Raw genomic sequence first — 13,158 nt, 5'->3', positions numbered from 1 at the left:
TCATCTTATGACGGGTTTATTGGGATATAACTCCATTGTAAGTCAGGAGAAACTTACCTGTCAAATAATAACAAAGGTCTTTGGGATTGGGTATTTTGGTGCAGCCTGTTAAGCCTCCCCTTGGATGCCCCGAGGGGAGCATGTCAGAGTGCTGGTTAGAATCCTGCCTACTCTGCTTCTGATTCAGCCCCCTGCTAATGGGCGTTGGAAGCAGTGGATGATGGCCCAGGTATTCGGGTTCCTGTCAACCACAAGGGAGACCGGGATGGAGTTCCTGGCTCCTGGCTTCAGCCTGGCCCAGCCCTGGCTGCTGTGGACAGCTGAGGAGTGGGCCAGTGGATGGAAGACCTCTCTGTCACTCTGCCTTTCAGATAAGTAAACAAATCTTTAAAAAATAATAAAAATATAAAGATCCTTCCTCATAAGATTGTCGTGAGGGCTTGATGGCTATATTCATATGTATTTTTTGAATGTCCATGAAGATCTCTGTATTTACATTACTGAAAAACAGGAATTTGTGGAAAGTAGAAAGAAAACAACTCATGATCTTCATTCTACCTACAAAAAACTGCTGTGAATCTCCTGACACTTTTTTTTTTTACTGTTAAAAATGTAGGATTAATGATCTTTATATAATTTTACTTCCTAGAGTTTCATTTAAGGATGACTCTGGGGGCAGGTGTTTGGTGCAATGATTAAGATGCTGCTTGGGATGCCTGGGCACCCACCATGTTGGAGTACCTTGTTAGAGTCCCGGCCTCACCACCTTCCAACTTCCAGCTCGTGTTCATATGCACTTTATACATATGTTTAGAATACAGAAGAATGCCAGGCACACACTGCTGTGTTTGCTGCCTGTGTGACTCTCCCTGGTGGCTTGGTTAAACTCTCAGGCAGGCAGTCCCTAGGTGGAGCACCTTGAAGAGGACAGACCAGAGGTGTGGGCAGATGGAGGAGCATGGTCTTGCCACACACTTCCCCACCCATCATAACCCAGGTCCATAAGGAGAGTTGGGTCTAGCCCTGGGTTGCTGCTGTCTTTCAAGTCTGAAAGTGCTTGGGCAGGAACTGGCCCCTGTGGCAGCCACATAAGACCTATTAATTCTGGCACCTGCATGGCTGCTTTATTGAGGGTGGCCCACCCGAGCCACCCACAGAAGTGCCCGTATACTCTGTATGTGAGTCCTGACCCCACAGAGAGAACAGTTCCGTAGATGTGCAACCTGACCAACCAGCCAGCCTGCTCCTAAGGTGGCACTTGCCCAGATCTCCCTGGGGGGGGCAAGGCCACCTGGCCTGCACAGGGGAACTTGTGCTGAAGAACCTGCTAGGCTGGAGCAGCTGCAAGCAGAAGCAAAGAGGCATATTTTCAGTCTTCTGCTTGGTAACATTGTATTCCTGTTTCCAGGCTCTTTTTTTTTCTATCAACCTCAATTAAATGAATCATTTGCTTTTCTAGCATTTGAGTACTTCAGCTGGTTTTGGACTTTCACTACACGAGTTCACTCTCTTCATGACACATTCTACAAGGAGTGTCAGGCTCACACGTCTCCAAAGAGCAGCAGGTGGCACAGGTATGTGAAGTGGGCTGGGCGAGGCCACCGGGACTAGAACCTGGTGTGCCGGCGCCGCAAGGCGGATGATTAGCCTGTTAAGCCTTGGCCAAACCTTTTTCTTTTAAAGATGTTAATTAATTATTTGAAAGAGTGACAGAGAGAGAGAGAGAGAGAGAGAGAGAGATTGAGACTGAGATTCCATCTGTTGGTTCACTCCTCAAATGGCTGCAATGGTTGGAGCTGAGCCAGGCTGACACCAGGAACCAGAAACTCCGTTCAGGTCTTCCATGTTGGTGGCAGGAGCTCAAGTACTTGAGCCATCTACTGCCTTTGCTGGTGCAGTAGCAGGGAGCTGGATCAGCAGTGCAGCAGCTGGGACCCAAAACTATTGCTCCAAGAAGGGATGCTGGCACTGAAAGCAGCAGTTCAATGCACTGCACCATGACACCAGCTCTGGAAATCTTTTTAATCTAATAACTACTACATAAATAGCACCCGTATTCAAAAATCATCCAAAAGCGTCTCTTGACGAACGGATCAACAAACTATGCACATTCATGCGATGGAATTGTGTGCAGCAAGAAAGGAAAAGAAGAAATGAATTACTGACACAGTGATGCGGGTGAGTCTCAGATGCATTACTGACCAAGATGGAAGCGCAGGGACTGGATTTTCCCTCTCACCCGAGACAATCCAAAAATTAGGGGGAGGGGGGTTGAATATAAGTGAAACAATGTTTTGAAGAAATGACATGGTTAACAGACTGGGACTCTACCCACCACTCTGATAGGTCGCTACGGCCGAAGCCAGGAGCCAGGTGCCTCCTCCTGGTCTCCCATGTGGGTGCAGGGCCCAAGCACTTGGGCCATCCTCCACTGCACTCCCGGGCCACAGCAGAGTGCTGGACTGGAAGAGGAGCAACCGGGACAGAACTGGCACCCCAACCGGGGGTAGAACCCGGGGTGCCAGCGCCACAGGTGGAGGATTAGCCAAGTGAGCCGGGGTGCCAGTCAACCCCTCGCCGTGTCTTAACCACTACATCAAATGCCTCCCCCAGTAAGCATTTTTCCCCAATAAATATTTTAAATAAGTGACCTCCCCTTTCAATTTTTGACTCCAGCGTTAGACCCTGAAAACGACTTATCTGGAGGTGGAAGCCAACTTCATACACTTGAGTGTTTCCACCCCCAGGCTCTGACACTTACTTGCAATAAAGCGTTTCTGAATTGGATTGCTGTACACACAGCCCACCGCTGAGCTTTGGGAACCTCTGATTTATTCATTAACAGGGCTCTGGTTTAGGAGCCAGAGGGTTTTTGTAATTTAATTTAATTGGGAGACAGAAAGAAATCTTCCATCCGCCGGTTCACTCCCCTAAATACCTGTGACAGCCCTGGCTAGGTTGGGGCCAAAGCTGGGAGCCCGGAGCCCGATGCAGCTCTCCCACGCGGGCAGCAGGAACCCAGGTGCTCTGAGGTGGGACACAGGCTGAGGCTTGCGGGACGAGAGAGAGGCCGGCACGAGTGGATTTAGAGGCTGGAAGGGCGGGCTGGGGGGCGGCGGAGGGGCGGCTCTGGGTCTCTGAGCTCCGAGGCCAAGACACCAGGATGCATTGGTTGCAGTAGTAATAACGGCGGCGTGAGGAGTCAGCGCCCTGCCTGCACGTCCCCTCCCGGCCCCGACCTTGCGGGACGGTCAGGGTCAGCGCCAGCATTCCAGGCCCCTGGCTTTGGCTCCAGTCAGGCGAGGTGAGAGGCTGGGTCCCCAAATCTCCTGTCTTCTCCCTCTCACCTCATAAATGCCCCCAAGCCACAACCCCGAACAAACAAGCTCTGCACACGCAGCTGGCGGACGAGTCCCCCGGCAGCTCGTGGAAGGCATCTCCGGGGGGGGAGTGGGGGGCAGCGACCGACACAGCTCAGCCCTGCAAAACCGAACCGTGCCCCGTGGGGGCCGACGGCGGCGCGCGGAGACGACTGCGCACGCGCAGCCCCGCCTCTCGGGCGTGGGGCGGGGCGTGCGCGAGGGCGGGGCGGGGCGGAGCCCCGTGACGGCGCTGCGCGCGTGGCTTCGGCTGCGCAGGAACAGCTGGTGCCTCAGAAGGCGGCCCGCGGGCGCGCGGGCGTGAGGTGCTGGTGGCCGGCCGGGCCACGCTGCGGGAGCAGCCGCCGCCGCGTTGCACCACTGCGCCATGTCCGGGCAGCTGGAGCGCTGCGAGTCCGAGTGGCACGAGCTGGAGGGAGAATTTCAGGAATTGCAGGTAGGGCCGGGCTACCTGGTCTCGCGGGGCAGAGCCTGGTTCTTCCTGCTCCCCCCACCCGGGGCGTGGGAACCTCAGGGCCCAGGGGCTGCCCCAGGCCAGGCCCCGAGGACTGCCGGTCGGCGTGGACCGGTCGCCTCCCACCCGCCGCGCTTCACTTCTTCCTCCACGTGGGGCGCCCGCCCAGAGCCCCCCTGCGCCCGCCCTCGAACCCGCTCCGTGCTCCGCGCGCCTTCCGCGCTGCACAAAGTTGGCCGGTGGTCTCCGAGGGCGCGTTGCTTGCGGGCCTGAGTGGACCTGGCGGTGCTGGGGCTCTGCAGGGCGGGGGTCTCCTTACGCTCCCCTTCCCCCAAGCCTGCCTCTCCGCTGGCGGTGCAGCTCTGCCCTCCCGCTGCCCCGTTTGGGAGTTGTGCTTCGGAGCCCTTCTCCTTGAAGCTCCCTCCCTGCTTTGCTTGCCGCTCGGGCACCCCTGGGGGACCCCGCTTCCTCGCCTCTGGGGGCTCCAGGGTGCTGCGGGCTGGGCCTGGCGTTGAGGTTGACGTCCGTCAGTTCTGACAGTTGAGAAGCTGGGTGATGGAGGCTGCTCCCGGCCCTCGCCGTCTGGCCCAGAGCCCTACACGGAATGGGGGTGAGAGCTGACGTCAGAGTAGTCCTTACAGAGAATGACCGGGTCCTGGCCGGAGAGGCTCAGAGAGGCCTCAAGCTGCCTACTCCGGTGGCTTGAGACAGGGCCGCCGGAGTGGGCCAGCGGTCTGTGGGCTCTGGTTGCGTGAGATCGCTGTGCTCACCTTCAGCCCACGCCTCCCGTCCTCAGCTGGACATTTCCTGGCCCTGTAACTCCTCTGCCCGGTTCAGAGCAGGAGAGGCGAGCTGCCCGAGGTGGACACCAGGTTACAGGTCCCAAGGAAGAGACCGCGGCAGGGAAGAAGATACTTAGGGCTCTCATCCTTGGCTTGTCCAGAGGGCATAGGTTGGAGTCCCTCCTTCAGGTCTGGGGAGGGGCGTGACCCAGTTCCCAGGGGACCCTTTTGGCTCCACCCCTGTGGAGAAGACCCAGGACCCAACCCCTCCTTAGCACTTGGTCCTGCTGCCTGTGAGGTCCCCTCCAGCTGTGGAGCCCTGGATGGAAGGTGCTGTGTGGAGCTTTTGTTGTGCATAATTCTTTCCCCTTGCCCTGCTGAAGACTGGGGGGAGGAGGTGGAGGCACTTGCCGTTTCACAGCTGTGCGATTAATGCAATTAGCAATAATTAGATAGCAAGTCTTGGCAAGCAGAGGCTGCAGAGATGTTTGGTCTGTTGTGTTCCTGCTCGGTGTCCCAGATGCCCAGGTGTGTTGGGCAGAGGAACTTGGAATTAAGTCTGGATTTTGTCCCCTGGTGCACAGCAAGGGTTATAGACGGGCTGGCTGAGTGAAAACCACTGTCGCTCGCTCAATTCTTTTGAGATGGGCAACCTGGGATGGACCAGACCCCGCTTCAGGGAGGCGAGACCCTGTTGGCTGCAGGCTTTGGTAGTCAACTGTCAGGGCAGAGGATTGACTCAAACCCAAGTGGCCTCTGGAGCAAAAACACTGTCTTCATCTTCGGTTCACAAACGAGGGTACCGAAGCTCAGATGTGCTAAGTTCACACAGCTATTCAGTGGTGCTCCTGGGATTAGAACACAGCTATTCAGTGGTGCTCCTGGGATTAGAACCTAGTTTCCCAAATTCTGGGATGTCCTTGGCCATCTTCTTGCGTGTGAGAGCTCTGAACTCCGGAGATGAGTCTCTGACAACATACATATAATAAAGAGGGTGTGTATGCTCTGCTCATGTTGCACAGTTTCAGATAGGAGGCACTTGTTGGGAACAAGGAGGTGACAGCTGGCAGGCAGGTGGGTAGACTGGAACTGGAAACGTTTTAAAAAAAAAAGGACTTTTATTTCCTCTGGAAAATCCCCATCTATCTTAATTTTACCACATCTGCCTTACAATCTGGGATTCCTGTTTGTGTGTCTCTGATTTTGGGGTGATGTATAATGTCTCTGGGTTTTTTTTTTTTTTTTTAAGAATTATTTTATTTCTCTGAAAGACAGAGTTACAGAGAGAGGTAGAGCCAGAGAGAGAGAGAGAGAGGTTTTCCATTCTGCTGGTTCACTCGCCAAATGACTGCAATGGCCAGACCTGAGCTGATCCAAAGCCAGGAGCCAGGAGCTTCTTCCAGGTCTCTCAAACGGGTGCAGGGGCCCAAGGACCTGGGCCATCTTCTGCTTTCCCAGGCCATAGCAGAGAGCTGGATTGGAAGAGGAGCAGCTGGGACGTGAGCCAGCGCCCATATGGGATGGCGGCACTGCAGGCTGGGGCTTTAACCCACTGCACCACAGTGCTGGCCCCTTGCCTCTGGGCTTTACCTGTACTTCAGCCCCCCTCCCCCCTTTTTAAATTTTTTGAAAACATTTTTTGTTAATTTTCAATTTATTTGAAAGAGATTTTTTGGAAAGTTTATTTTCATTTGATTTGAAAGAGCAGAAAGAGAGAAAGGAAGAGAGAGAGAGAAAGAGAGAGAAAGAATCTTCCATCTGCTGGGTCACTCCTCAAATGCCTGCAACAGCCAGGGCTGGGCCAGGCCAGACCTAGGCGGCTGGAACTCCATCTGGGTGACAGGGACTCACGTACTTGAGCCGTCCTGTACTATCCCTCAGGGTGTGCATTAGCAGGAAGCTGGATCGGAAGCAGAGCTGGGACTGGAGCCAGACACTGATGTGGGATGTGGGCGTGAACTGCTGCACCAGGTGTCCTCCTCCTTCCCTTTTATAAGTGAGGGAGAGCAGAAACCTAAATCCCAGAGTCTGAAGGATCTGGAGGGTCCTTGGAATTCCACTTCCTTCTCTGCCAAAACAAACAAAAAACCTCAGCATGATCTCTGGAACTTTCTAGAGGAAAGGATCGGTTTTCTTTGGACTGTGATTGGCATCTCTCAGGGACTTGCCGGAGTCCGTTGGGACTCCATGAAGACTTCATTGTTGAGTGGCTGGGGTTTTGGCCAGGCTGGTAAATAGAGCATCAGCTTGAGACCAGCTCGTGCTTTGCCCTCTGGCCTGTGGTGTGACCATGGAAGGTCACTTTACAGACACCGTAGCAGGTGATTTAATGAGTATTTCGTGATTTACTTTGCTGGAAACCTGCCTGTCCCTCCCAACCCGAGACGAAGGGGGTCCAGAGCAGCTTTTCCCCAAGCCTGACCTCAGATGGATGCAGGGGCTTTGGTGGCCATGGTAAAGATTCTGACTTTCCCTGTGAATTAAATGGGCATCCTCTGGCTGCTGTGCGTAGGGCAGACACTGTGGAGGCGGCCTAGGAGCCAGCAGATCTGCATGATTTCATTAGAACCTTGGGGTCCCCATTTTACAGAGGTTAAGTGTGTTACTCAAGGTCACATGCAGATAAGTGCTGGAGCCAGGAGATTTTTTTTTTTTTTTGGTTAAGATTTATCTATCTACTTGAAAGGCAGAGTTATAGAGAGAGAAAGGGAGAGAGATCGTCATTCACTGCTTCACTCCCCAGATGGCTGCAGTGGCCAGAGCTGGGCTGGTCTGAAGCCAGGAGCCAAGAATCAGGAGCTTCCTCTGGGACTCCCATAAAGGTACAGGGACCCAACCACTCGGGCCATCTTCTGCTGCTTTCCCAGGAGCATTTACAGGGGACTGAATTGGAAATGGAGTAGCCAGGACTCCGTATGGGATGTCAGCTTCCCAGGTGGCAACTTTACCTGCTATGCCACAATGCCAGATCCTGGAGCCAGGAGTTGAACCCAGGCTGTTGATTGCAGTCTGTGCTCTTAATCCCTACCCAAGGTAGGTCTGTGCCCTGAGTATTCTTTTACTGCCTTTTTTTTTTTTTTCCACAGGCAGAGTGGATAGTGAGAGAGAGAGAGACAGAGAAAAAGGTCTTCCTTTTTGCCGTTGGTTCACCTTCCAATGGCCGCTGCGGCCAGCGCATCTCGCTGATCCAAAGCCAGGAGCCAGGTGCTTATCCTGGTCTCCCATGCGGGTGCAGGGCCCAAGCACTTGGGCCATCCTCCACTGCCTTCCCCGGCCATAGCAGAGAGCTGGTCTGGAAGAGGGGCAACCGGGATAGAATCCAGCGCCCCAACCGGGACTAGAACCTAGTGTGCTGGCACCGCAAGGTGGAGGATTAGCCTGTTAAGCCACGGCGCCAGCCCCTGGGTATTCTTTTACTGCCTTTTTTTTTTTTTTTTTTAAGATTTATTTATTTATCTGTAAGGCACAATGACAAAGAAAACAGACAGCTCTTCCATCTACTGGTTAATTCCCCCAAATGCCTGCAACAGCCAGGCTGGGCTAGGCTGAAGCCAGGAGCTTGGAAATTCTTCCAGATTTTCCACATAGGTGGCAGGCACCCAAGTACTTGAGCCATCATCTGTTGTCTTCCCAGGTACGTTAGCATGGAAAGATCAGAAGCAGAGCAGGTGGGACTCAGACCTACCTCAGATGTGAAGTTGCTGACATCCCAAGTGGCATCAGATTAATCTGTCAGTGTCAGCCCCTTGGCTGTTTTTTTCCCTCTTCCATCATATGTCACCTTGTTGGCTCTTTATTTAGTCGGGGTCATTTGGAAGCATCACTGGATAGAAAGTCAGGATTCCTGGGTTCTGCTATTGTCTAGAGATAGTAAGTGATGTGTAAGTCACGGAGCCAGAATTTGAATCCAGACCTCTTGGGTTCAGACCTTTTGGGGTTCTGAATACAGTGGGCTCAGCCCTTTAGCTCCAGAAGAAGGCTTCTGTGCCTGCCTTGTGCCGTGCCGTCACACAATGATCCAGACTCTCAGCTGCACATGACAAACCCAGTTCAACTGATTTCAAGCCAACAAGGTGGCTTGGACACTGAAAAGTCCAGTGATAAACGGCTTCAGCAAGGCTGGACCCAAGGGGTCAGAAGGTGTCTGTCTCCTCTGTGTCAGCTTCATTCTCAGCTCCTCTCTCTCGTGCTGTGGCATGGACAGCCACTGGCAGCCTCTGGTGGGCATCCACCAGCCTAGCAAACCTGGCAGACACAAAACATCTTCCTCTCCCCTCTCCCTGTAGTTCCAGCAAGAGTCCTGGCACTATTGGTTCAGCTTGGGTCGTGTGATTATCCCTGACTTAAACAATCCCTTGGCTCTGATTGGCCGGGCCTTGGCCATAAGTCTGTTCTAGGAGTGGGATCAGGGCCACTCGTGCTATATGAAATAAGAGCAGGCCTTGTGGTGCAGTGAGTTAAGACACTGCTAGGGGCACCTGCATCCCATACCAGAGTGCCTGGTTTTGGTCTCAGCTCCTCCTTGCTTCCAGTCCAACTTTCTGCTTGCGAGGAAGTGGGTAATGGCCCAAATACTTGGGTTTCTGCCACTCACATGGGAGACCTGGATTGAGTTCCTGGCTCCTGGTTTCAGCTGGCCCAGCCCTGGCTGTTTTGGGAATTTGGAGAGTGAACCAGCAGATGGAAGATGTCTCTCTCCTTCTCCCTCTGTCTCTTTCATTCTACCTTTCAAATCAATAAATCTAAAAAAAGAAAAAAAATGAGTGGTGGAGGAGTAACCCCATGAAGAAAAATGAAAATACTGGTAGAAAAAACAGAAGGAGGGGCTGACGCTGTAGCACAGTGGGTTAATGCCCTGGCCTGAAGCACCAGCATCCCATATGGGCGCCAGTTCAAGACCTGGCTGCTCCACTTCCAATCCAGCTCTCTGCTGTGGCCTGGGAAAGCAGTAGAGGATGGCCCAAGTCCTTGGGCCCCTGCACCTGTGTGGGAGACCCAGAAGAAGCCTGGCTCCTGGCTTCAGATCAGCGCAGCTCCAGCCACTGCAGCCAATTGGGGAATAAACCATCGGATGGAAGACCTTTCTCTCTCTCTCTCTCTCTCTCTCTCTGCCTCTGCCTCTGCCTCTCCTCTCTCTGTGTAACTCTGACTTTCAAATAAATAAATAAATAAATAAATGTTAAAAACACACACACACACACACAAAAAAAAAAAAAAAAAAAAAACAGAAGGATGCTGGCCAGGCATCTTCTGGAGGTTGATAGAGGTTGTCTATGTCTCTGGTTCCCAGATGGTGTGCCGAGATACCTCTGAGGAGCCACAACAAGCTCACTGAGGCATTGTGGGATAATTTAAACTTTCAAGGAAAACACAGTGGCATCTGTTAGACATCACTTAGCTGCCAACAGGTTCACAGGTACACATTAGGTCACAATACATTCTTTTTCTCCAAATCATTTATTTGAGAAGCAGATAAAGCAAGCTCACTTCTGCTGGTTCACTCCCCAAATGGCTACAATGACCAGGACTGAAGCTGGGAGCTGGGAGCTCAGTCCAGGTCTCCCGTGTACATGGCAGGTACCCACTCTCTTGATGCGTAACCACTGCTTTCCTAGCTCTGCATTAGCGGGAAACGAGTCAGGAGCCAGAGCCAGTAATCAAACCCAGACACTTCAGTGTCAGTCACAGATGTCTTACCTGGCATCTGAACCTCTAAGCCAAGTGCCATTCCTCTGCATGCTCCTGGATGGTGTCATATTTTTGTAAAAATGCATGGTGTGTTGCATACTGCTCCTCTCCTAACCCCTTCACAGCTGGGGAATCTGAAGCACAGAGAGATTATATAACTCTGGACTTGAACTCGGCGCAGTCTGACTGCAGAAGCTCATCCCTTCACTGTTTCATGTCCTGTCTCCAAATGCCCGACAGTCATGCATGCGCCCCCACATCCTGGCTCATGACTCAGAATCTTTACCCATACACAATTGATACATTGTAGGTGAAGTCAACTTCCCATCCCTGGTCATGTTTCTATGGTGATGAGTCCTCCTATAGTCAGCATCCCCAAAGCTATTTGGAGGAGATTTCTTAGAAAGAGAGCTACATCAGCACAATCTCTGGAGCATGTAGCACTGCCAAGAGGCATGTCAGTGTCGTGGTCCTGCCTCCAGCAACTCCCGATGTTCCTGGGCCAGACCCTTGTCTGTAAATGCTATGAGATTTTGAGATTTATTCACTTATTTGAAAAGCAGGGTTACAGAGAGAGACAGACAGGGAGAGATCTGTCTACTGTTTCACTCTCCAAATGGCCAAAACAGCCAGGGCTGGTCCAGGCTGAAGCTAGGAGTCTGGAACTCCATCTGGATCTCCCACATGGTGGCAGGAACCCAAGTACTTGAGCCATCTTCTGCTGCTTTCCCAGGTATATTAACAGGGAGCTGGATACGAAGTAGAGCAGCTGGGACCTGAACTGCCAGCTGGGATGCCAGTGTCACAAGTGGAGGCTTGCTGGGACTTGAACCGGTGGTCATGTGGGATGCTGGGATTGCAGGCGGTGGCTTAACCCACTGTGTGTCTGGGAATCTGCACCCAGTGTGACTCCTGCAGCTTGACTGCCCGGTTTTGGATCTTGTGACTCAGCCACCTGTGTTAAGAGACATCTCCAGATGTTTCACAGCCATGCTGGGACCTTGAGTCATTAACCTCGTCTTCCCACTGGGACAGAGCTTGGGCCTCTGAGGACAAGACAGGTGGCAGAGACCTGTGAGTCCTCCAGTGGAAACTCGCTTGTTTGTGTCTCCTGCCCGGGAAGGTGGTGATTAGACACCCAGGGAAGGTGCTGGGACAGCTGAGCTCACAGGGTTGACAGTGAATGGTGCTCCCCGTCCCCCTTTGGTTTAGCCTACTGGAATCCATTCTACATTTTGATAAGTAGCAAATATCCATCCACATAGCCAAAAATTCAAAATCCATCCTGATCTAATCATCACACATTGTACGTGTCTATGAAATTGTTGTACTGACTCCATAAATATGTATGAATGTTACATGCCAGTCTGCAATTTTTATTTATTTTCTTAAAGAGTTATTTATTTGAGGCCAGCATTGTGGCCCAATGCATTAAGCTGCCACCTCCAATGCTGGCATCTCATATGAACTCTGGTTTGAGTCTCAGCTGTTCCACTTCTGATCCAGCTCCTGTGGCCCAAGTGCTTGGACCCCTGTAGGAGACCTAGCTTCAACCTGGTCCAGCCTGGGCTGTTGCAGTCATTTGGGAAGTTAATCGGTAGAGGGAAGATCTCTCTGTCTGTTACTATGTCTTTCAAATAAATACATTTAAAAAATATTATTTATTTATTTATTATTTATTTGAAAGGCAGAGTGACAGGGAGAGACAGAGATCTTCCATCTGCTGATTCACTCCCCAAATGGCCACAATGACCAGGGCTGGGCCAGGCTTCATCCTGAAACTCTATCCAGGTCTCAAATGTGTGTGGCAGGGACCCAAACACTTGGGCCATCTTCCACTGCATTTTGGAAACATTAACAACGAGCTGGACTAGAAGCAGAACTGCTGGGACTGGTCTTTAATACAGGGTGCCACCTTGATTACAGGAGACAGCTTAATCCACTGTGCCACAATGCTAGCCCCAGTTTATAATAAAAAAATTTATATATTTTCATCTACTTGAAAAAGTGATATAAACACACACACAGACCTTCCATTCACTGGTTCACTGCCCAAATGCCTGTGATAGCCAGGGCTGGACCAGGTCAAAGTCAGAAGCCAGGAACTCTATTTGGGTTGCCCATGTATGTGGCAGGGTCCCGCGTGCTTGACCCCAGGATGAGCATTAGCATGAAGCTGGATTGGAAGTGCAGTAGCCAGGACTCAAACCAATATGGAATGTGGCATCCCAAGTGGCAGCTCAACCTGCTGTGCCACAATGCCCACCTCTTATGTGTAAATTTAAAAAGTTGATATAAGGCCGGTGCCGCGGCTCAATAGGCTAATCCTCCGCCTTGCGGCGCCGGCACACCAGGTTCTAGTCCCGGTCGGGGCACCGATCCTGTCCCGGTTGCCCCTCTTCCAGGCCAGCTCTCTGCTGTGGCCAGGGAGTGCAGTGGAGGATGGCCCAAGTGCTTGGGTCCTGCACTCCATGGGAGACCAGGATAAGCACCTGGCTCCTGCCATCGGATCAGCGCGGTGCGCCGGCCGCAGCGCGCTACCGCGGCGGCCATTGGAGGGTGAACCAACGGCAAAAGGAAGACCTTTCTCTCTGTATCTCTCTCACTGTCCACTCTGCCTGTCAAAAAAAAAAAAAGTTGATATAAGTGTATAAACTGAAGAAATTATCATAAAATGTATACTGAACAGTGGTTGAGAAGCTAGCTACTTGGGACACTGCATCCTATATTAGAGTGGATTTGAATCTGACTCTGGTCCCAATTTCCACTTCTTCCTGATGCAGACCCTGGAGGGCAGTGGTGATGACTCAAATAACTGGATTCCTGTCACTCACATGGGAGGCCTGGATTGAGT

General features: G+C 52.1%; 1 protein-coding gene across 1 annotated transcript in view; it reads left to right on the top strand.

Annotated features, from left to right (window-relative positions):
• Positions 1-3,677: 3,677 nt before the first annotated feature.
• The window catches only part of TMEM120B (transmembrane protein 120B), a 56,920-nt gene continuing 47,439 nt past the window's right edge, over positions 3,678-13,158 (top strand). Inside the window, exon 1 of the mRNA XM_062182657.1 lies at positions 3,678-3,816. Coding sequence (XP_062038641.1) covers positions 3,748-3,816 — 69 coding nt within the window. The 5' untranslated portion in view covers positions 3,678-3,747. The remainder of the gene's footprint in view (positions 3,817-13,158) is intronic.

The sequence above is a fragment of the Lepus europaeus genome, chromosome 23 (genome assembly GCF_033115175.1).
Source record: "Lepus europaeus isolate LE1 chromosome 23, mLepTim1.pri, whole genome shotgun sequence".
Lineage (NCBI taxonomy): Eukaryota > Metazoa > Chordata > Mammalia > Lagomorpha > Leporidae > Lepus > Lepus europaeus.
The sequence above is the reverse complement of the archived record's forward strand: the minus strand, read 5'-3'. Positions and strand labels throughout refer to the sequence as shown.